At 36.0% G+C, this 26,230-nt stretch overlaps 1 protein-coding gene across 8 annotated transcripts in view; it reads right to left on the bottom strand.

The window, feature by feature from the left end:
* The window catches only part of LOC111064593 (catenin alpha), a 73,923-nt gene that overhangs the window by 24,556 nt on the left and 23,137 nt on the right, over positions 1–26,230 (bottom strand). For 4 of the 8 annotated variants that reach the window (XM_039426540.1, XM_039426542.1, XM_039426541.1 and 1 more), the window contains 6 exons: positions 25,737–25,766; positions 19,090–19,205; positions 17,582–17,699; positions 15,256–15,505; positions 12,686–12,886; positions 10,592–10,743 (listed from right to left, as the gene is read on the bottom strand). In XM_039426540.1, coding sequence (XP_039282474.1) covers positions 10,592–10,743; positions 12,686–12,886; positions 15,256–15,505; positions 17,582–17,699; positions 19,090–19,205; positions 25,737–25,766 — 867 coding nt within the window. The remainder of the gene's footprint in view (positions 1–10,591; positions 10,744–12,685; positions 12,887–15,255; positions 15,506–17,581; positions 17,700–19,089; positions 19,206–25,736; positions 25,767–26,230) is intronic. The other 4 variants (XM_039426544.1, XM_039426546.1, XM_039426545.1 and 1 more) reach the window with 1 other exon arrangement.

Genomic DNA, 26,230 nt, shown 5'->3' with positions numbered 1-26,230 from the left:
CTTAAAACTTATCAGTTCTTATGCGTGATATGGGCATCCACAATGATTTAGGCTCAACTCACACTTACGCGACACAGGTCGAGAAGAGACTTGACTCTAGTCGAGAGCATGTGCTTTCAAATGGTGACAGTCGCGGAGACTAGATTTATTTATTTATTTAGCGTATGGCATTTTTTTGTCAAATTTTTAAAATTTCACACTTTTATAAGTGCACGTCGAGGGATGAAATATACTGTATTGCCTGGGGACTGGCTACAGTGAAGTCGTTAGCCTCGCCCAGGTAGGCACGTCTCTCACACTCAAATATAATGTGGTACACTGTCTGCTCCATCGCCCCACAGTCACATACTGGGGAGTCTCCAAGTCCCCATTTGAAAAATGACGCATTGCATCTCCCATGCTGGGTTTGAATTCTGTTGAATGTCACCCAGATGCGCCGGGGGAGCTCAAAACCAGGAGGCCTAGTGCATGAGAAATAGCTCTCCGGTATTGCGGGGGGCACCTCCTCTCTACATCTTCTGTTCAGAGAGAACCTCTCATCTCTCAATTGCTCTGCCATCCTGACCGCTGGTCTTCTGGACTTCAGCTCCCTTCTATATAAATCCGGAATGTCCTGATTGGTTGGAAGAAGATGATTGGACGAAATCCTTTCATAGAGCCTAAGTAGAGCTTGTGCTCTGCGAAGAGGAGGTGGGGGTATGCTGCTGAGCACTGGGAGCCAGGAAACTGGAGTGGATCGTAAGGCTCCTGTAATTATTCGCATTGAATTATTCAGTTGCACATCTACAAGGTGAGTGTGACAACTGTTGGTTGATCCAGGAAGATGCACAGTACTCAGCAGCAGCATACACCAGGCCCAGACTAGAGCACCTCAGAGTTGAGGAAGATGAGCCCCAAGTTGTGCCACATAGTTTCCTAATGATGTTGTTTCTCGCCTTCAACTTGGCTGCTACATTCCTTAGGTGCTGGTTAAAAGAGAGTGTCCTGTCCAAGGTGATGCCAAGATATTTCGGAAACTTATTATGTTTCAAGGCAGCACCATTCATTAAGACTTTCAGCTCAGCATTTGCTAGTTTATTGCTTTGATGGAAGGCTGATACTTCAGTTTTCCCAGGGCTGGGGCACAGCCTCCACTTCGAACAGTAGTCTGTCAGTACAGCCAAGTCACTTGTTAGTGTCTCCCCTCCAGTCTCCACCCTCCAGTCACTACTCTGTGTAGCCAAAGCCAAATCATCTGCATATGCAATAATACTCTGGACCTGACTTTAGGTAGGTCTGAGACATAAAGGTTGAAAAGGAGAGGAGCCAAGACAGATCCTTGTGGCAGACCATTGTCAAGCCTCTTTGTTCGACTCATGTCATGCCCAATCAAAACCTGGAAGGATCTCCCGCGGAGACTAGAATCGACTGGTCTGAGTGTCACCATTTGTAAACACATGCTCTCGACTAGAGTCGAGTCTCTTTTCGACCTGAGTCGCGAAAGTGTGAGTTGAGCCTAAAGGTGCGTACGCGAACATGAGTAATTCACTTTTAATCAGCTGACTATATCTGTATTTTTACAGGAACGGTAAGATACAGATATAAAAAGCTTGTCATCAGCCGATTAAAAGTGAATTGCTAATGTTCGCGGCGCGTATATCTGTACGCACCTCAAGACTCCATTTACAAAGCACAATAATTAATTACTGAATAAAATAGATATTCAATCTTGCTACAATTCTCACACTCAACGTCAATCACCCGTGACAATTATTGCATTTGTTGAATGAGAATTGATATTGTGGAATTTTTCCATAATTGAAAAACACAATTATATTTCTGTCACATCCCCATTTTTATTAAATTTGTTGACAGGACTGCAGTTTTGTGTTAAAATCAAACTGAAAAATAGTGAAAAGTGTTGAATTTAAAGTGAAAATAATTTATTGTACCTCTGGCAGGTTCTAATCCAAAGAGCTCAAATTCAAGACAAATTCAAATGGAATAATTGCTGAATTCAGCTTAGTGGTTTCAACACAAAACTGCAATCATCTGTCTGTAAAAGTCTAATAAATGTGGATGTGACAAAAATATAACAGTGTTTTTTCAACAATTATTGGATTTGAATTTGTCTGAACGCTTCGGAATAGAACCTGCCAGAGCTTCAATAAATTATTTTTCACTTTAAATTTAATTCCACCCACATTAAGTTATTATTTATGATTCTTACAATAAGTACATCATTAAAATGATAGAGAGAGAAAAATAAGGTAACCTTGTGCTGGATTGGCGTATCAATGGCAACCAGACCTGATAACAGCGCTCACACTCACATTCCGGGACGAAACGTCACGGTACGATAGGACTATGTTTATATAGACATGTTTTCTAGACATTTTAAATTGATAAATTACTTATTGATTTTTGAGAAAGCATAACAACAGGTCTACTGTTCACAGAACTACTAGTTATTAGAGAAATAATTTTGAAGGACCATGATATTATTTCATATCATGTTGTATATTTTATGTAAATTAGACAATACATTTGATTTTGAATTATATTATCACTGCTGCAGGTTACACAGAAATGCTTTGTTTCTTCTAACTGACTGAAGTGTACCTATGTCAACTACAGACAGCAAAGGTCGATTCTAACATTCACTCTAACAGTTGATTCTAACAGTTTCATAGTGCAAGTAGGAGGAAGTGAACTTGTGTGTTTGTGTGTGATTGATAGCAAGGTCTATAAATAATACAGGTCATGACACGATCCCGTGATGCATTGCAAAATCGCCATTTTGTGGGGTTCTAGTTCAACAATTATCAAATTTTTCAGCTGTTATCATTATTATAGATTAAACAACATGATGAGTTATTTGTAATATTGTTCAAGGGATTATTGCTTGGCTTAGATATCTTCCGACAGAGATATTTTAAAGCTGGGGTTTCGTTTATGCATAAATGCTGTTGTCGACCACGACAGGGTGAGGATCTCAGATTGGGTAGATTTCAATTTGTCTAAATAACCTAAAAGATTATGTTCAATTATGTTTTAATGGGGGAGGTCGTGTTTATACTTTAAATGGCAATATGTAGATATTATTAGAAATGTTCGATTCTTGAATAATAAACACAAATAATGAAAAGTTATTTGATCAGCTGTTTTAGCAAATTTTCACCCCCCTTTTTTCGTGTAGTTTAGAAGTTGATATTGTAGTAATTATTAACATTAAATGAAAAAGACTTAGAAATTATCAAAAAAACCACATATTTATTGATACTTAGAAAGACCGGTTTCGGTTATTACACCATTGTCAATCTCTTGATCAGAGATTTCTTAGTCTTAGACAATTTCTTAGTCTTTTTAATGTAATGTTAATAATTACCACAATATCAACTTCTAAACTACACAAAAAGGGGGGAGAAATGTGCTAAAACAGCTGATCAAATAACTTTTCATTATTTGTGTTTATTCAAGAATCGAACATTTCTAATAATATAAACATATTGCCATTTAAAGTATAAACTCAACCTCCCCCATTAAAACATAATTGAACATAATCTTTTAGGTTATTTAGAAAAATTGAAATCTACCCAATCTGAGATCCTCACACACATGAAATTTGGACAATATGAATGTCAACAGTGCTTGTCGTCGTAGTCGTCGACTGCGGAAATTTACGCACAAACGAAAATGCACCCTAACTAGGAACTGAATTAATTACAGATGGAATTGAATAGAGAATGCATTTATTCAAATGCTAATTAATATATTATTATTATTGAACGAAAATCCTAAATAAATGCTGCAAATCACCCCGAAGACCTCTGCTACTGCAGACATTGACAACAGGGCTTACAGCTAGATGGAAATTCGATGAGAACTACTATCCAAAAATTAGTTGCCAAACAGGGAATCGAACCCGGTGCCTCCCAATCGCTATAATCCCTAGCAATTGGGAGGTACCGGGTTCGATTCCCGGGCTGGCAACTAATTTTTGGATAGTAGTTTTCATCGAATTTCCATCTAGCTGTTAGCCCTGTTGTCAATGTCTGCAGTAGCAGAGGTCTTCGGGGTGATTTGCAGCATTTATTTAGGATTTTCGTTCAATAATAATAACTGAATTAATGATTTTTAGCTTCAATTGATTGGGAACTTTAAACTGTTTTCGAGGTTTGCCTCTTGTCCCAATGCTTTATGAATCATAACATGTTACAAGAATAAGAACCATTTTAATAATAAATGAATGAACTGATGAACCATTTACTATTGAAATTTCATGATCAAAAAATCAAAACCTGAATTTATATATTATCTGAACCAGAATATTGCTTTTAAAATGCATAATTTTGTTACGAGCAGATTGGATTTTCAAATGTACCGCCATAAAAACCACACAAAATGGCCGCCCCATGAGGAACACGGGTGTCATGACCTGGTTTTTATAGACCTTGATTGATAGGCGTGCACTGGATGATAGAGTGACAAGTTGCAAAAAAATGTCTTTGTTCCACTGACCAAGAACTGCAGCTGATTCTAGGAAAGTGAATCACGGACTAGTTCCTGGCCATACAAAAAACGCCATCAAACTCATTTTTAAAATGCAACTGACATCCAATATTACAAATTTTTCCAAATAACTATCATTTAATCACCACTACCATAGCCACCTCTAATACAAGGCCCCGGCCCACGATATTGCAACGTCGCAGTGTAGGCCTAGAATCTAATACGTGATTGGTGAAAACGATTTTAAAAAATACCAGCTGATCTTTTTCATCAATCATGTTGTATTAGATTCTAGGCCTACGCTGCAACGTTGCAATATCGTAGGCCGGGGCCTTGTATTGGAGGTGGCTATGCCACTACTCAATAGAAAACCTCCTCAATTCAACATAATTTGATTTACTTCAAGTGAGTTGTAAAATAATGAACACACTTTCATTAATCTTCAATGTTGTTTTCCGTCACGCACTGTTCGCTATTAAATAACTTTTTGTTATTAAAAAGAATGACCATAGTGAGGTCCACGTTATAATGGAAGTGTTTTATTGCTATCCTTGTCTATCATTCAACAAAGCGGATAGAGCTATCTCTTTCTCGCTTAACTCTGTTCCCAGATCGTTTATAATAATGTAGAATAATTCATTAACAAAATATTTCATCTTAATTATATAAATTCATTATGAAATTATTAAAAATATAATTTCATGCTTGTTAAAATATAATTGATAGTTTTTGATAATATTGATATGATTGATAATTTTAACGAGAATGAACAGTTAATATTTCATCAATAAACCTGTATCAGCTACCGTCTATAGAAGGCATTGACAAGACAGAGGATCGGCAACGTTTTTCTCCTATCTTTCTCCACTGCCATTATAACTGTCACCTGGTCATATGGGACATATATATGATTCATATATTTATCTCATATTGATCAGGATTTTAGAGTTTTATTTTACGAAAAGTTTAATGAACGGTGTTTTGCCTTTGAACAGTTTTGTCATCGACAGAAAGATTGTTTATTTCACTTGTTATCAAAATTATTGTAGTTTCTCTTTTGTTTTTCATAACAAACGTGCTCGGCTTGTGCGACTGATAAAAATATGTATTTGAAATGGCTTCATGTTTGGCATTGACTGAGTTATATATTAATACCCAAAATTTTTTACTAGTCGGTGTGTGAGCTCGTTCGTTAGGACTGAGAGTAAAAGTCCGGCTGTTCTGGTGAAGGGGATAGATTTTGTTCTTGTTTTATAATACAGTTTTCCTGTCACAGTTCGGGCAGTTTAAAGAGAATTGTATTATTGAATAGGAGGGGATCTGAACCCACTTCATTAGATCAGTTTTTTTATTTATTTTTCATTAATAATTAACGTCGCGATTAACCAGTGGATGCCAAATTGGGGGCCATTATCATAAAGGTAGGTGACTATTGAGTCATTGTTTTAAATTTTCCATAACCACAACAAATTTAATCTTCACTAGCAGCCAAGCGAGTAGCCCTTGAAATATTTATCTATTTATTGTTATTTCATAATTTATAATTATAATTCTAATTTTTTTGTACAAATAATTTATTGTTTTGTTTTAATTATCAAAACCAGTACGATCATTTCTTGTTTTCATTTCCCCACCTTTACATACTCGGTGTAGGCACATATTGCTTACATAATTGGTGGAGGCGCCAATTGTTATTCATTTTCCCACCCTTACATAACGTGGACTCGATTATATCAGTCAAATTTCCTCAATAAATGAAGAAATTATATACATCACATAATGGCAGTGGAGAAAGATAGGAGAAAAACGTTGCCGATCCTCTGTCTTGTCAATGCCTTCTATAGACGGTAGCTGATACAGGTTTATTGAGGTAATATTAACTGTTCATTATCGTTTACAATAATCAATTAAATTTTATCAAGCAAGAAATAATATTTTTCAATGAATTTTCATAATCAAGATGAAATTTTTGATAATTGATTATATTTCTACATTGTTAAAAATCAATCTGGCAACAGAGCAAAGCATGTAAGAGATGGCGCTATCTGCTTTGTTGAATGATAGACAAGGATAGCAATACCATTGCTAATCAAATACTGCCATTATAACGTGGACATCACTATTGCAGTCAAATTTCTTCAATAAATGAACACTAAGTGAATAAATTTGACTGCTAGTCGATCTTTTTAATAACAAAAAAGTACTTTCATTATTGTATAACACCTAAAGTTTTGTCTGCAAAACATTTTCCAACAATACTAAACAAATTTTCAAAATTTACACGGTTATAGCTCACACATGTTCTACAAAAACCTTGAGAAAATTAATCTACAGCTTCAAGCAATGTATAATCCTTGTGAGCAGAGCAAGTTATTGCACGAAAACAAGCAGTAAACATGGTACGTTTTTCAAATCCTAATAATGAATTTCCATTACCATCTGCATCACATTTTTCCCCATTTTTGGCAGCCATTGGGATGATAGGTATTAAATATGGTTTATTAGTTTCTCTGAATAGAAGTTTAGAATCAATATAACACTGCATAAATCAACATTCTTTGCCACGTTAACAAATAAAAAAGTAATTCTATTCCAATTCCAATTTTTTCGACATTATTTTAAGGAAATATATCAGAATATATCTGAAAACTATCATACAAGGAAAACATATTTTTTCAAGTATAGATTAGAAAATTCATTATTATTGTCTTATTCTGTAGTTAATATTAAATTCCAATTCTGGTCATTCAAAGGTAAATTTCAAACATACAGTGCCGGTTGCACAACAGTCCGTTAAATTTTAACCGTGATTAACTCCACGGGAACCAATCAGAGAAGCCGTCATTTCAAAAACGCCTTCTCTGATTGGTTCTCGTGAAATAAATCACGTTTAAAATTTAACCGGCTGTCGTGCACTAATTTAACTATTTTGAAACCGACAACGCAGTCTTTTTTGTACCAAAAAAGTAGATATTGAAGAGGAACAAGTATTTGAAAAGTATGAAGAAAGTTATATTTCATCATACAACACCTTGGAACCCATAATTTTTTCCGTGCATGTTTTAACTCCTTATATCCTCTTTAAATACCTCTCACTTTCTATTTCTTCCTTACTTTTACTTTTCTAACTATAACGCTATATCTTGTTAATCATGTCAGCTTGGTCTCTCTGATAACTTATGTTTCTCATTGCATTTCTTTGTAAATAGCTGGTTAATGATACTCCCACAACCTTCCATCAGACCAGTATAAACTTAGAAAAAAACACATTAAAACACTAAATTCAATTTACATTACACACGAAGCAAGTAATAACAACCTTACTCTTCAAACATTCTAGAAATATCAGTCATAATACTGGACAAAACGGGAAAATACTACAACTGATAAGCTTAGCTATCTCATGTCGCAAAGCTTTCGAGATATAGCTGAGCTAATAATACGTAGGGTGAGAGTAAATTGATAAAATTCCTTCATAATTACTATACGGGTAAAGCTAATGGTAAAAACATAGTGGAGCCGCGAAGGTAGGTAGGTTTAAGCTTGAGAGTGTTAAATGTAATGCATGTATTTGAATGGGTCAAAACATACCGCTTTACTATGAGCACCACCATTTGAATACATGCATTACATTCAACAATCTCAAGCTTGAAGCTACCTTCGCCGCTCTACTATGTTTGCACCGTTGAATGGGTTAAACCTGAAAATAAGGTGGAGCTAATACGTGAAATTTAGGATGTAAAACTTGTTAGTCTAACCATAGAGAAACAATAGCATAAGTAGATATCCCATGGTATAGGGCGTTTATGTCGCAACTTTTACTGTTATCTCAAGCCGATTACTGTCGATTGTTGTCGATTTTTATTGTTTTGACCGGGTAAGAGTGTATGAACAGCACAATATGAGAGACTACCAGCGTCATAAAGCTTCACAGGAAAGAATTACGTGGACTATCAGCTTGAGATAACAGTAAAAGTTGCGACATAAACGCCCTATACCATGGGATATCTACTTATGCTATTGTTTCTCTATGGTCTAACTTAGTCTAATGTCGCATACTTGATTAGTACCGGTAAAGCTTAACTAATAGTTAATAGCACCTGGTTAGTTTAGCTTAGTCTCATATCGTACAGTTTTCGAGTCATCGCTGTACTTATTGTTAATACAAACTGTTTAGTCTAATAAATCATATAGTGAGGTCCACGTTATAATGGAAGTGGAAAAAATAGGAGAAAAGCGTTGCCGAACCTCTGTCTTGTCAATGCCTTCTATAGACGGTATGAGATACAGGTTTGTTAATCTGATATTAACTGTTCATTCTCGTTTAAAATAATCAATTATATTTTATTAAGCAATGAATTATATTTTTTAATGATTTACAAAATTAAGATGGAATATTTTGTTGATTAATTATTAATTCTACATTGTTAAAAGAAGATCTGGCAACAGAGCAAAGTGTAAGGGGGATGTGCCTACACCAAATATGTAAGGGGGGAAAACTACTATAAAAAAAAGTTAAATTTTTGGGTATTAAATATAAACTCAGTCAATGCCAAACATGAAAGCCATTTCAAGTACATATTTTTATCTGTCGCACAAGCGGCACGTTTGTTATTACAACAAAAGAGAAGCTACGTTAATTTTGACAACAAATGAAATAAACAATCTTTCTGTCGATGACAAAGATTGTTCAAAGACAAAAACACTGTTCATTAAACTTTTTTTATTTGAAACTCTAAAATCCTGATCAATATGAGATATATATATGATTCATACATATGTCCCATATGACCAGGTGACAAAAGCGAGAAAGAGATAGCGACATCCGCTTTGTTGAATGATTGACAAGGATAGCAATACCATTGCTAATCAAACACTGCCATTATAACGTGGAGCTCACCATAGTTAGATTCCAGTTATAAAGTCAGCACCTGATTAAAATTAGTTTGCTATCATTGTCTGACAGTAGAAATCCATCTTTTTTTAGCACCACACCGTTGCCAAATCAATAGTGGACTTTGATATTTGTAGCAATGTAGAAATATGACCAACTACTAAAATATTCATTTTCAGTTATCAAAAATTGTTATAAAATCATGGAAAAAAACATTTTTGTGACGAATAAATATAATCGACCATCATCAACACGAATAAACAACTACTGTAATATTATATCAGATAAGCCGGCCAGATAGCCGAGCTGACTAAGGCGTTGCTCCCTTCAGTCTGCTAGTGCTACCTGGTCGCGGGTTCGAGTCCCGCCGAATCCCTTAGTTTAGGCATGGACGTTTGATCATCTCATAACTTACATGATCACTTCCCATTACCCACGCACAAGCTAAAAGCTCATGTGGGCATCATATGCAATAAAAAAAAACCCGGGATGACTTGAATCAAAGCTATCAACAAGGGGCGATGGAAATATGGAACTTGGCAACTATGCTGTCCTATCAATTCCACTGACATTATACGGTAATGAGTCATTATTTTTATTATATCAGTATTATCATAGAGAAACAATAGCATAAGTAGATATCCCATGGAGATGATTTAGATCGTTTACGTTCCAAATTTCAAGCCGATTTTTTGTTAACTCAAGCCGATTACTGTCGACTACTGTCTATGATTAGGCTAGGCTCACAACAGTTAGTCAAGACATAATTAGACACGTTTAGTCACAATACTTCACATTGTTGCTTAAGACGCAACTCACACTGATTAGACATGTCTTAATAAGCAGCTATGTGAAGTATTGTGTCTGAACGAGTCTGATCGTGTCTTGTCTTGTCTTGTCTGATAGTCCACGTAGTTCTTTCCTGTGAAGCTTTATGACACTGGTAGTCTCTCATATTGTGCGCTTCATACACTCTTACACGGTAAAAACAGTAAAAATCGACAATAATCGACAGTAATCGGCTTGAGATGACAGTTAAAGTTGCGACATAAACGCCCTATACCATGGTATATATACTTACGCTATTGTTTCTTTATGGTATTATTTAATATGAGAATCTCAATAGTATAGTGTCATCGCCCTGTGTTTTTCGAGGCATAGCTGTATTAATTGTAATGAAACGACAACATGACACATTAGACTCACCCTGTTCATGAGAACAGCCCTTCTGATCTCCCTGACGCCGTCGTAGACGAGTCGAGAAGCATCGATGAACTCGTTTTCGTCAACATCCTTGGGGGGGTTGGAGGACAGCGCATCCACGGCCACTTCCACTCGCTGTGCGAAGTTCGGCATCACTGTCATTCAAACAATAATAATTATGAGCAGAACGTAATTTATTATGCTTTCATTGATGTAATTTAAATTTCAATAGATGCTATTTTGATCTCCTGAGTAAACTGATGGTTATCATTCTGATATAGTGAGATCCCGTAATAATGGTAATGAAGGAGGATACGAGAAGAGCGTTGTCGATTTTCTGCCTTGCCACAGCCTTCGAGGATAGCTGATACCGGTATAAAGCCTGAACGAGGAGCTCCAAAACAACGTTATAGCCCACATGGACTCATTAGGCGGCAGCATTTTATGAAGAGGGTTTTGGGCTGGTCCATTGGTTCAGGAATCACAAATTCCTGAACCTTCACGGCAATTATTTGGAAGAATAATAATAAGTGTAAGTTTTAGTGAACTATTTATTTTCCAGAGTGGTGCAGAGGAAACGCATGTTTTTTCGAACCGCTAGTACTCGGCGACGGGAGAGGGTAATGCCCTGGAACGAATGAATGTTGGCAGACGGCCCATACTATGCCATTTCAGTCGCTATAGAGCGTAGGAACGTACAACATTGTGTGTTCGCTGTCGAGCAGATTTTAGAAACAATGGGCCATATGAATAAAGTTGAGCATTTGCTTATACTTCTAAAATAAAGAGCATTTGCTTCATTTTCTATGAATAAACATGAGCAAAACCTTTTGCTCATGCTCATCAAAAAAATAGTTTGAGCATTTGCTCAAAAGTAAAAGCTTTTGCTCAAAATTGTATGAATAAACTAGTGCATTTGCTCAACTTTTGAAGCAAATGCTTCAAAAAAGGTGAGTCTAGTCTAGAGCAGCTTATCACTTTTTGCTCATAGTAAAATGGCTCAACTAATCCGTATGAGGTAGAGGAAACTATACCAGATACGATCACAACCAATAGTTGAGAACTATAAAACTCTTTTTAGATTCAACCATGATATATATCACCATTATCCCTACAAAAGAATAAATACAAAAGAAAGCTACCTGTTATAAAGATAGTCATCACAAAATATGAAATAGGCATTTAAGAAGATGAGAGTGTAGACGATTATAAGAAGCTATTGATATTATAAGAATATGCTGAAGATCATTATAGAGATGACATTTTTTCACGCTATTATTTCAAAATTCTAAACTCAAAGAGCCTAAAACTCTATTCATAAATAGAAAACAGAGCAGAAGACGCAAACACAAGCGGTGCACCCTACTTGCATATTTAGCGCTTCCGTGAGCTATAAAAACAAAGTAAGGCTACAAAAGCGAATCAGCTGATGAAAAATCTTTAAAATACATGAGCATTTGCTCCAGAGTTCAGGAGCATAAGGTAAAGCTTATTCATATAAAAATGAGCAAATGCTTTTGCTTCTACCTTTTGCTCATGAGCAAAACCTTATGCTCCATGCTCTTGCTCATGAGCATTTGCTCTGGTTTTATTCATATGGGCCAGTATTTTCACTCATAACGTAACCTGCGTAAACTTGAATAATTCTTACTTGGGTTTATACTAAACTATTGCGGTTTACTTGCAGAAATTAATAACGCTACGCGACCAGCACTTGGCGGCAGACTCAAGTGAGGCGGCCATGTTTCGGGGTGTATAACACGACAACAATTGACGATCTGGCCGCACCGTTCACAGGTCGTTTGGTGGGAATGATGAACTGTTCAGCTCTGTGAAAATCTCCCCCTTCCGCTTGTCTGTGTCTTATGATGAAAAATGAAAAAATGACCCTAGTATTATTAAGGAAGAAGATTCTTTATTGACTGTTTTTTTTGCACTTGTATTACCTGTATAGATTGTGTACTCTTTCCCCGCGCACGGATCAACAGTCCATGCGGGGAAATAATTATTCCATAATTATTATTCTGTTCTATATTGTACATTGTTTTTGTATTGAAATAAAGAAATTGAATTGAATTGAATTGAAAAGATACAGACCTTGATCGCGCAGCACCTTGATAGCTTCGAGTACACGCTCGGTGTAGATGCCCGGCTCATAGTTGTCCATCTCAGCTGTGACCACGTTGGCGACTCGCGCCGATCTGCCTCGTATGGCACCAGCCGTGCGGTCCAGCGTGTCCCCGTCACCCTCCTGCAGGGCTAGCACACATTTGTTCACGTCCTCCAGGATGTGATTTTCTGCAACAACCATTCATTTCAATAATATACTTTAAAATCTGACATTTATATTCACAAAATATAGAAGTGCACTTATCTACAAAGAAACTATATCACTTGTTCACGTCCGCCCATTCAATTATTCATTTCAGTAATGTAGTTGACATTTATTGCACACATAGTCATACATTCACAAAACATAGAAACATATGTTTCCAGTTCTCCGTGATATGATTTTCTATAACAACCATTCAATCATTCTATAATTGACCGAGCGAAGTGAGGTCTAAGATTTCATTCGACTGTTTGGCATTTCTCTTAATGTTTAAATGTTTATATGTTACGCAGTTAGGGTAAATAAAACCATCTTCACTACTAATTCATACTACATAGCCCATGTTCTCTTAAAAAACTTACCTATAGCTGTAACAGACTTCATTAACTATAAAATATCTGCATTCAAAATAGCAATTAAAAGGTGGATTCGGGGTATCGGTAGAGGCGAGAGTTGTGAAAGATTGATTACTTCAGAGTTTAGATTCTAGGGCTGGATTCAAATGAGCTAAAAAACTAATAAAATCATAAGTCTTTACACATTCTATCACCGGTCACTATTACCGTACAAATTTTAATCATTATACTGGCTATTTTTCTGAATCTCCTGATTCTCTCTTTTTGAGGTGTGTGTGTGTGTGTGTGTGTGTGTGTGTGTGTGTGTGTGTGTGTGTGTGGTGTGTGTGTGTGTGTGTGTGTGTGTGTGGTGTGTGTGTGTGTGTGTGTGTTGGCGTTTTCACGCCTTTGTGGGTGATCTGTTTCTTCGTCTGTCTGTTGGGTTTGGATGGGGGGAACGTCACTCTTGGGGAGCGGGAAGGGGTTTCCTGGGTTTCTAGGGGGTGGCATAGGGATAGGGGGGAGAAATTTAGTTTCATTCTCAGGGGGGGGGGTTTAGTGTCACTATTATTGAAATGTCAACAAGCTTAACCGATCTGTGCAAGTACTGCGAAATATTTATATATGCCTATTCCTACCTTAGACTCATTCTCGCACACAGGCAGTAATGCCTCTGCGAGAGTAAATATTTCTTAATATATATTTGTATATCGCTGTCATTTCTGTGGTGCTAACATTGTTTTATTTTTATTGTAAAGTGTATTATTTTATGATGTAGGCTACCACTGTGATTGCTTGTAAGACTTGTGAAATAAATAACTTTTTGAATTTGAATTTGAATTTACGGCGGAACGCGGTAATAGATTTTCATGAAAATTGACAGGTATGTTCCTTTTTAAATTGCGCTTCGACATAATATATATACAAGGTTTTTGGAAATTTCAAGGATAATATAAAAAGGAAAAAGGAGCCTCTTTCATACGCCAATATTAGAGTAAAAATCAGACTATAGAATTATTCATCATACATCAGCTGTCTAGTGGACTAATAATACTACCCGTTCAAAAACATCGAACATCTTGAAAATGTATATTTCCATCAACGTTGTAGACAGTTGCAGCCAGACCTGATAACAGCGCTCACACTCACATTCCTGACGATAGGACAGAAAGCTCTATGTTTATTTAGGATTTTTTCTCGAAATATTAAATTGATAAACTAGTAGTTCTGTGAACAGTAGACCTCACGCAGTATTCTCATCCACAAGTACCTGATTGAAACTATAGACCTTATGGAAATATAGCAATAGATTGGCTTCTCCAAACATGTGTGTAATCACTTGTCAGCTGATTTATGATGAATAATTCTATAGTCTGATTTTTACTCTAATATTGGCGTACTATGAAGGAGGCTCCTTTTTCCTTTTATATTATCCTTCAAATGCAAAATTTCCAAAAACCTTGTATATACGTCGACGCGCAATTAAAAAAGGAACATACCTGTCAAATTTCATGAAAATCTATTACCGCGTTTCGCCGTGAATGCGCAACATATAAACATTCAAACATTTAAACATTAAGAGAAATGCCAAACCGTCGACTTGAATCTTAGACCTCACTTCGCTCGTTCGACTATAATATTACCCGTTCAAAAAAAAAACATCGAACATCTTGAAAATGTATCTTTCCATCAACGTTGTAGACAGTTGCAGCCAGACCTGATAACAGCGCTCACACTCACATTCCGGGACGACACGTCACGGTACGATAGGACAGAAAGCTCTATGTTTATTTAGGATTTTTTCTCGACATTTTAAATTGATAAATTATTTATTAATTTTTGAGAAAACATAACAATAGGCCAATGTAACTTACTGAGCGCGAGGTCTACTGTTGACAGAGCTACTAGTATATGTTGTGGTCAGTTGCTGTGTAGCCCATTCTATGAGTAATTCTACCCTAAATATGTGATCAGTTGTTGTAGTGTAGACGCCCACTCACCTGATACGGCGAGAAAGTCGTCGATAGTGGTGATGTCGTCGACGGCCTCGGTGAGAACTCGCACCTGGTTCTCCCAGGCATCGCGGAACACGTCCATGTTCTCCTGCGCCACCTTGGAGCGCGGCCGGGCGGCCAGGATGCGCGCCGCGTTGATCACCTGCGGGCACAGTGCGTCGATCTGCCCTGCCGCGTAGCGCACCATCTTCACGCCGTCCTCGTTGCCCGACATGCTGCACGCCAGATTCGCCACCTAACAAACCAATGTATCGATATTGTATTAATCGAGAATCGATTCTCGTACAAACCAATGTATCGATATTGTATTAATCGAGAATCGATTCTCGTACAAACCAATGTATCGATATTGAATTAATCGAGAATCGATTCTCGTACAAACCAATGTATCGATATTGTATTAATCGAGAATCGATTCTCGTACAAACCAATGTATCGATGATGTATTAATCGAGAATCGATTCTTGTAAAAAAATAATAATGAAGTGAAGTTTGAATGTATTTTATTTACTACTGCACGATACTTGCAACAATTTGCCATCAAGTAAATCAAATTACAATGGGCTTGGTAATTTTTCTTATGAATTTTGCTACAATATTTGAACACTTATACACAACAATATCAACACTAAAAAAATCAGGTGTGGCGCACTCACACAACTTTCCTTGCCGTTATGAAAATTAATCACCTGACGCTACTGTTCACACGCATCTCACGTCTACTATTCAAAGATATAAGCCAGCTGGTGACAGGACAATAACGCTGGGTACACACGAGATCTGCTATCTTTACATAGTGAATCATTTAATAGAATCAATAGTTGCCAACAGTTTGCAATTGAATAATCACATTTTCTCAAATTTCAAACTTATTTTAAATTGTATGAAAATGTTACTGGACATCAATTGTAGAGATTTACATGCTCAATCTTTTCCACTTGACACCTGATAATTGGGAATCTAAAATCAAACTTTGCATAGATGGGGCGGATATCCTGAAATTTTTACAGATATGGGACTTGTGGCAGTTGATATAGCTTATCAATGACTATTTCAGGTATAAATTTGATCAAAATCGTTGGAGCCATTTTCGAGAAAATCGCGAAAACCCCTGTTTTTGACTACATTTCGACCATTTTAGCCGCCATCTTGAATTGCATTTGATCAAAATTGTTCGTGTCGGATCCTTATAGTGTAAGGACCTACCGCAAGGGACTCCCAACCAACAAAAGCCATACGAATTTACTAGTGTAAGGACCTTAAGTCATTCCGTTAATTGGGAGATGAGATATCGTGTACACAGCCGCACATACACTCATAAGCTGCGTACACATATTCGCGCTTCCAACCCGCACCGAGCACGCTCCTCCCTCGTACCGCCCTCGTACCACCATCGAACCACAGTCGCTCCGCCCACGAACCCATCATGAACGTTACGGAAGATGTTAGATCTTCTCGCGTTCCCCGGTCGAACCACTCTTGCTCGCCGGTCGATCATCAATCGCTCTGCTGGAGTGACGTTCGGTTGCGGAGCAGAGCGAAAGTCTGTACGCACCTATACACACACACATACAGACCAATACCCAAAAACCACTTTTTTGGACTCAGGGGACCTTGAAACGTATAGAAATTTAGAAATTGGGGTAACTTAATTTTTTCGGAAAGCAATACTTTCCTTACCTATGGTAATAGGGAAAGGAAAGTAAAAACTCATTTTACCTGTATCTGATAATCAATACAACCAAAAGCATTCAATCCATTGTTCAGGGATGTTTCCAGATATCTTACTAGAATTGAATAACTTCATTTTGGTTAAACTACAAGAATGGTTTAATTATTATGTAAATTAATTGGAAGCAGTGTCTAGAAACTATATGAAAATGGATATATCTATATTGGAGTGATCCGTGGTCTAGTGGATAGAGTGCTTGCGTAGCAGCGGGATAAAGATCCCGGGTTCAAATCCTCTCATTTACCAAACGTTTTTTAACCAGATCACTCCCGTGTTATCGGATGGGCACGTTAAATTGTCGGTCCCGGCTGAAGTATGACAGTCGTGAGGCCCATTGACGGCTTAAATGATATATTCAGGCGGTGGGACCTTCCCGCAAGGGACTCCCCACCAGCAAAAGCCATACGAATTTACTTTTTTATATCTACAAGAAATAAAAAACATAGAGAAACTGAAAAAATAATGATTTCACTAAAGGATACAACATTCAGTAATGTTTTGCATGGTAGGAAGAAGTTAGCGTTATAAATTCTTAATTTTATAATATAGTATGATGATGTTGGTGGTTGAGACACATACCTCGACCAACTTGTTGGCGTGTTCAGTGAAAACGAGTGCATACTCCTCGACCTCCTTCTCGTTTCCGGCGCGGGCTGCCTCGATCAAAATCAGAAGTGGAACGCTTGTCTCCAGGAAACTGCAAACAAAATTATTATGTAAATAGATAATAGACAATTTAGGACCATATGCACCATCTACGTTTAACATTGATCCACGATTACATGAAGGAATTTTATACAAAACGTTTCACTCCAGGTTTAATCTAAAAGCTGAAACCAAGATGGTGCATATGGACTACTCATAAAGATTTGGAGGTAGACAAACAATATAAAGCTCACTTTTTTATGTATTTGAACACGACATGCAGTCAATTTATTAAGTAAATAATTAAAAACTTTTACTTACTAACTGAAGTACTTTCGACCGTCTAGCGATCATTTTCAACAGTGCAGACCGGAAATGTTTTTTTGACAGTTAGGAAGATTTGTGGTGTTTATTATGTGATATAAACAGTACAATATAAAGCTTATTGATGATTGTACTCCTCGAAATGCTGAACTCATAAATACCAAACAATACTATCATGAAAACTGATCCACTGTGATTATTCAGATCAGTCTATGACAAATGTATAGTGTTAGGTGGCTACTGTAAACTGGTATTGCCGCTAAAAGATTCACTCTAGAGGAGCAATTCCTTAGAGTCGTGTCGACACGCGCCGTTCGAGACGCGCTTGTAGTAGAAGTACAGAATGGCTCAGACTTGGACTAACCTGTCCGAAACCTGTCATAAAGTACACTATAAAGTAGATGGATAAGTGCCGGTTGCACAAGAGCCGATTAAACTTTAATAGTAATCTCTTTTCTGTATAGGGCTACTTTTTATAGAAATAGAAAGAAAAATAAAAATCTCAGTACCCTTTTTGAATTATTTAATCACAACATGTTTCGGTCATTGATGACATTTTCAAGTGAAAATTTAATTCAAAAAGGGTACTGAGATTTTTCTTTTTCTTTCTATTTTTAATAGTAATTAATTTCCGGAGAACCAATCAGAGAAGCCTTCTTTTCGAAAAAAAAGCCTTCTCTGATTGGTTCTCGTGAAATTATCGAGGATTAAAATTTAAACGGATCATGCAACCGGGTCTTAGACTTGGACTAACCTGTCAGTAACCTGTCATAGAGTAAAACTATAAATTTGAACCAAGTTGAACTAAAAATTAGATGGCTTAGCTGGGTTTACACCAAAGTTATTAACAAAATGTTTATTTTTCTGTCCTTATAGATTCTATTAGATTGAAAGGAACTTGACAAACACATATGTTCATCATGTGTATGATAAGTCAAGTTAAATCTAATAGAATCTATAAGTACTGAAAAATAAACATTTTGTTGATAACTTTGATGTAAACGCAGCTTTAGACTTTGGACTTACCTGTCCAAAATTAAGTCCTGTCTTAAAGTAGAGTAAAGCTATGAAGTAAAACTAAGTTGAACTATAAATGGATGGCTCAGACTTGGACTAACCTGTCAGAAACATGATCGACAACAGCCTTGCGCAATTGCCTGCGCAGATCTCTAGTCTTGCGACACATATGGTCAATGGCTCTTTCCAGGCCTTCGCTCTGCTCCTTCACGCTCATCTAAAAACATTGAAACGTATTTTGAGAACCTTACAACACAAGTTTCCCCTTCAATTCTAACACTATAAATACTATAATACGAGTTTGAAAATTGTGAAAAATTGCTTACAAAAGATTCTTCCACAAATAATTTGATTCTTCAACGTGTTTAAGTATTGTGGAAGATTGCGTCGAATAGATTCTTCAACGAACAATTTTATTTTTCAACGAGTTAAAACTTTGTGGAAGATTGCGTACAAAAGATTCTTCAACGAGTTCCAACATTGTGGAAAATCACGTCGAATAGATTCTTCAACGATTAATTTCATTCTTCAACGAGTTCCAACATTGTGGAAAATCACGTCGAATAGATTCTTCAAAGATTAATTTAATTCTTCAACGAGTTTAAACATTGTGGAAGGTTGAGTCGAATAGATTCTTCAACGATTAATTTTATTCTTCAACGAGTTTAAACATTGTGGAAGATTACGTCGAATAGATTCTTCAACGAACTATTTTATTCTTCAACGTGTTTAAACATTGTGGAAGATTATGTCGAATAGATTCTTCAACGAACTATTTTATTCTTCAACGAGTTTAAACATTGTGGAAGATTGCGTCAGATAGATTCTTCAACGATTAATTTTATTATTCAACGAGTTTAAACATTGTGGAAGATTACGTTGAATAGATTCTTCAACGAACAAATTCTATTCAAATTTTATTTTATTCTTCAACGAGTTTAAACATTGTGGAAGATTGAGTCGAATAGATTATTCAACGAACAAATTCATTTTCCAATTCATAGAAAGATTACAAGTCAATATAATTTAAAATTTTAATGGTAGGTAGTCGAAGAATCAGCTCAAAGGTCTCTTCACACCGTTACGCGTAGCTAGAAACACGTCCTCGAAAGACGTAGCCGACATATCAAATCAATTCATTTTCCATTTTTTACAGTATAATATGAGCCTGTGGAAATCAGAGTGGTGTAAGTCATTTATTTCCGAGTTAAGTCCAGTTATTAATCTATTACTAGAAGAGTGGTGTAAGTCATATGATTCAAGGAGCTGTCCAGAGAGAGAGAGAGAGAGAGAGTCATATTCATCATAGTGTTCAGAGTGGTGCATGTAATTAACATACCTACAAAAATGTTAATTGATCATTTTCTTGGTCAAATCAATAGTCATTAGTGAGAACAATACATGCCTGTGGCCCTGAAAACATTAAATTCATCACCTTCTCACTTGGGAATTGAGTGAATAGCTTCTACTAAAACCTTTAATTTCTCAGAAGAAGGTTGATATGATTTACTCCACTATGATTTTCACAGGCTCATATACAGAGCATGAAATTACCATAGTTAGGGGAATAAACCACTCTCCCCAATTTTAATCAATCTTTCCATTTCACATCAGATTCAACATTAGTGTAGATTCAACATTGGGACATAGAACGACTACATCTTTCGAATACGTTTTCCAAGCTATACGTAGCTAGGAGTGAAGAGACCTTAACAAACTAATTTTTTGATAGTGAAAATGCTAGATCCTTTCTGATCGAGATACTCGTATAATATTCACCAAAGCACAATATATACAATAGTAACTTAAAGAAAAGACATGAGATTCTAACTTTTCTGTATATTACCATAGAGAAACAATAGCATAACTAGATATCCCATGGTATAGGGCGTTTATGTCGCAACTTTTACTGTTATCTCAAGCCGATTACTGTTGATTATTGTCGAATTTTACTGTTTGTTGGGGTGAGAGTGTATGAACGGCACAATATGCGAGACTACCAGCGTCACACAGCTTCACGGGAAATAATTACATGAACTATCGGCTTGAGATAACAGTAAAAGTTGCGACATAAACGCCCTATACCATGGGATATCTACTTATGCTATTGTTTCTCTATGATATTACCTAAACAGCTCGTGAATCTAGATTTGGTTCTTCTGAGATTGAAAGCTTTTGAAACCCGCTGTGGGAAATGATAGCATACGGTATTTCAATCGTCTTATTCAGAACCAATCATAATTAAATCCCAATTAATTAAAATATACTTTCAAACATCCCACGATTAGGGTAAAATAACAATAGAAAAACACTGCACAGGAATATAAATTATTATTCTACATGCATTGATTTCAGAATGTGAAAATATAAGTTTAAAGAAACAAATGATAAAACAAGATGAGGAGAAACATTTATGTGCAAGTGATAATTTCTTAGCATTCATCAATGTCAAAGCCTTTGTTTGACAGTTTGATGGAACAAGATATGAATTCATTGATGAAGCTAAAGGATATGGTAATGATAGAAATATAATATCATTGAGCAAGCATTCACAAATCAAGACTTACAAAATGATTAATTTGTGATGATCTGTTTGAATGTATTGGTTAGTATTTTACGCACAGTAAAATTGAGAAGTTTGATGGAAAAAGGGCACGAAGAACTTCAGGCCCTTTTTCCGTCAAAGTGCTTAATGTGTCTAGAAATTTTCATACCTCTATGTTTTTTGTGAACTATGCGACAACGATTTTAAGAAGACAGTGTCAAGCGTTTGAGCGTGAATAGGTTCATCTTTGACAGCGTTTTTCTCAAAACATGGTTTTTGCACTTGGGCCCTTCTTCCATCAAACTCCTCAATTGCATTTAGTAAATTAAATATGGAGAGTATTACATAAATATCTCTTATGGAAGTCTTTATCTTTTGTGTGTAAGGTGAATCGACAAAATGATCAATGAGAAAACTCACGTGCGATTATACTCAGCAGTGTTATTTTATAAATCTTCAAAAATATATGGAAATCTTTTCACGACTTATATATGAGAATAAATTGTTTGTATATATCATGTGATGTTACTTAATCACATGATAACTGTTTTGATAATATAATAAGTTGTTTACTGAGTTTAGTTTGTTATCTACATAAATAAAGATGGTTGCTTCAAATGGCTAAGAATTTATTAAGATATTTAAAAATAAATTCCATATTCCATTGTTCATTTCTGTTGTATTTGATTTAGGATACTGCATCAAGAATAAAGTTTCGAATATTAAACTAGTGTAGTATAGATCATATCTCTCAAACATGATGATTATACTCAGTAAATACGGACAGAATGATAACATCTAAATGATGTCTAAAGTGAACACTAACGACTAGATGGAACCAACAGCTAAGGGCCAAGCCACATGAAGCGGTTTTTCAGGTGTTTTTGCACTGGAGGCGGACGAGTCGGAAGGGCAGGATGCTCCTCTCTGATTGGGTTGGCATTTGGGAATCAGCTAACAAGGGTAACCGTTCACTGGAGCCGTATTCAACCGATCCGTTCGGCCGTTGGATCGGACGAATCTGCCGGCCGTTGATTCGGCCGAGCATGGTCGTCCATTGGAAACGTTTTCGTCAGTCTAGTTCAGTAGTTGGCTGGTTGCCAGAAAGTGAAGTGGCAAGCTAAAGTGCGAGATAAATTACTTTTAACATGAAGAGGAGAAACCCATTTCTCCCTCCACAGTTTGTAGCATAGACACAGCCGGACATCCTGCGCACAATTGGATGCGCCGTGTCATTTTGCTTCATGTTCTTGTGATGAAAACATCTCTGTAATATACACAAACCAATATACCTGCTGACCAGTACACTACTTGGAACATTGCCAGCAATAGATGGAGGGGAGTGTTGCCACGTCGCGTTACAAAGCTCTCTCACTCAGACACAAAAGAAGGAGAATGCTGCTAGGTAGTGGGAGTGATTAGTGGAGGATAGAGCATCGGACCTCTCTGTCTTCGAGAAAGAGCCGTGTTAAAAGTAATTTATCTCGCACTTTAGTTAGTAGGGAAAGTTATTCTTCTTTGTGTGTTTACTTACAAAGTCTGTAAGATTTCATCCATCGAATGGATTTCAATTGGATTATGCTACTTGAAAGTACCTAATAATTAATAATTATTTATTACATTCGACAATCACAATCAATATATTATAACCCTATTCTACTTTCTACTATTCTACATCAGTAGAATTTTCTACATTTTTCCACTTGAATTCAGTTTTTTCTCTTAGATTTTTTTGTTAGAAACAAAATAGATTTACTCATAATTTCCCTAACCAAGGTCTATAAATACAGGTCATGGCACTCGTGTTCCTTATGGAGCGACCATTTTATGGGATCTTTATGGCGGTACATTTGAAAATCCAATCCAATTCAATTTGCTCATAACAAAATTATTCATTTTAAAATAGTATTCCAGTTCAGATTATATGTGAATTAAGGTTTTAAATTTTTTAATAATGAAATTTCAATAATAAATGCTTAAATTATTCATTTATTTATTATAAAAAATTGTTCTTATTCTTGTAACTTGAGGATTATGATTCATAAGGCATTGGGACAAGACAGAAATATGAGAGGCCAACTTCAAAAAGAGTTTGAAGCTCCCGATCAATTAAATCTAAAAATCAACAATGCAGTTCCTAGTTGGAATCTAAATATTATTATTCTGTCGGAACAATTTATTTTACAATTCAAAGCCAAGTAATATCACTTGAACAATATAACAATATAACACATCATGTTGTTCAATCTATAATGATAACAGCTGATAAATTTGAAAATTGGTGAACTAGAACCCCATAAAATGGCGATTTTGCAATGCATCACGGGATTGTGTCATGACCTGTATTTACAGACCTTGCCCTAACACATTAAAATAACTACGGTTTAAATTCACAGATATTTATTCATTTATTCATATCGATATCATCATACAAAAATCATTATTAAATATTAATTTATCAACTACAGTAGAAGTATTTTATCTTAAAAACTTGAAATGATATTGTTTGATGACTTTGTTTGGAGGGTTATTTGAGGATAAAAGCTGTGACACAATTATAGAGTATGATGATGTGTTGAATTTTCAGCCGTCATTGAAATAGAACAATGCTTGTAAAACATCTTTATAGCACAAAACAACTTCAAAAAACGAAAACAAACAAGACTGTGGAACAATTTTAAGTTAGGAACACTAGTTGTTGTCTCAGCTCGACTACAACTTTTCCAACTGCATTTGATAAAGTATCAATTGTAATTGAGAATAGTCATTTGCATTTCAGAAAACGTCAGATGTAAATAGTCAATTATATTTGAGAAGTCATCATTTGTAGTTGAGAATAGTGAATTTTATTTGAGAAACTATCATTTCAATTTGATAACATACGATTTGAAATCGAGAAGTTGTCAGTTGAAATTGGGAAATCATTTTAAAAACCAGTGCTTCCAGTACTTATATTTTTCATAACTGTACTCATAAAGAATAATATAATATATTTAATATTCCAATAAAACGTTTAGTTTTAAAATAAAAAAAATATATTCAAGCCGCAAAATCCATTGAAGAATTGCCGGATTGCTTGATCAAGAGATTTAATTGATTGATGATAAAGCTCAATTGCGCCTTCAACATAGAGAATTTGATCTTCATTTTTTTATAATTTCTATCAAAACTATGTAGTCACTCGGACTAACCAATATTTTTTTCTTTTATTTCTTATCCTAAAATATTAATTATCTCCATCAAGTGCAATATTTCACAAAATGTTTGGAGACAAAAGTCGTGTTGCCAATACATACATAGAAAAGATACTCATTAACCATTCGTAAACAGTACAGGGGAAATAATTTCACAATTGAAAATATTAATTTGTCCCCATGCAAAGCCTATAGTAGTAATTGAAATACGTAGTTGTACAATATCCTTTCCTACTCAAATTAAACCTGTAGGCTATAGAAGAGCCACAACATGTCCAAAATTTGGAAAATTTTCTCATTTCCAATCTTCTCATTCACATTTGACGATTTCTCAAATACAATTCACTATTCTCAATTACATGTGATGACTTCCCAAATACAATTGACTATTCTCATTTACATCTGACATTCTCTCAATTACAAGTGACTATTCTCAAATTACAATTGATACTTTCTCAAATTAACTTGATACTTTCTCAAATAAAATTGGAAAAGGTGTATTTAGTTCGGACGGATAGAGCCGGAAAATCCCATTCTATTCGGATCGAAGAATTGATCGGCCGTGCACGGTCGTATGAACCTGTTACAATGGACGAGCATCTATAGCTTTCTTTGTTGGGGGATCGTTCGAACGAGTTCGGTAGTTTTCAGCCGATGCTAGTTCGGACGAAATCGGTTCCAGTGGACAGCCAATCGGAGAGCTTCCTGCCCTGCCGACTAGTCCGCCACAAGTGGAAAAACGGCTGAAAAACGCTTCATGTGGCTTGGTCCTAAAGATGATGTATGCTTGGCTGTCTAACAGTACGAGCACTAGACTAGATGTGATCAGTTCAAGCATCAAGCAAGCACAATTACTATACATATTGAAACAGTGGTGATATGGGACATTGCATCACATGTTGCTTCAGTGAGCACTTGATGACTGTGGTGTGATATGACACAAAATAATTGTGAGAAAGTGATTGATTTTTGCTTTCCAGAACATGACACAAATTGAAAGTGTCCATACCCTCTTGCCACCACGCTGTATTTGCAACTGCTACGCTCACCAAAAAAAAAAGAACACACAAATCGACAATTACTTCATCGATATCATATGTTGCCCTCACAAAACTCTACACTAAACAGCTAACACATATTTATTGACACTTTAAACTCATGTTCTACCAACGTTTTAAAAATACAGTTATACTAGGATGAGTCAATTATTATCCACAATGTAGGTGTATTTCTGTTCATGTTGGTAGCACTGTTAATTTGCGTTAATGATGCATTATTTGCTTATTTGTGCTTACCGGTATATCTAGGCTATAGAAAGGTCCACATTATAATGGCAGTGTAGGATTGACAATACTGTTGCTGTCCTTTTCTATCATACAACAAAACAGATAGCGCTATCTCTCTCTAGCTTTGCGATGTCTGTTTTCCAGAATATATTTTTCTACCTTTGACAGGGAATGTACAAAAGTAGACAAAGAATTCTCAGCCGCCATTTTTTTTCTT

The sequence above is a fragment of the Nilaparvata lugens genome, chromosome 4 (genome assembly GCF_014356525.2).
Source record: "Nilaparvata lugens isolate BPH chromosome 4, ASM1435652v1, whole genome shotgun sequence".
NCBI lineage: Eukaryota > Metazoa > Arthropoda > Insecta > Hemiptera > Delphacidae > Nilaparvata > Nilaparvata lugens.
Note: the sequence above shows the minus strand (reverse complement) of the source record. Positions and strands in the feature narration are given on the sequence as shown.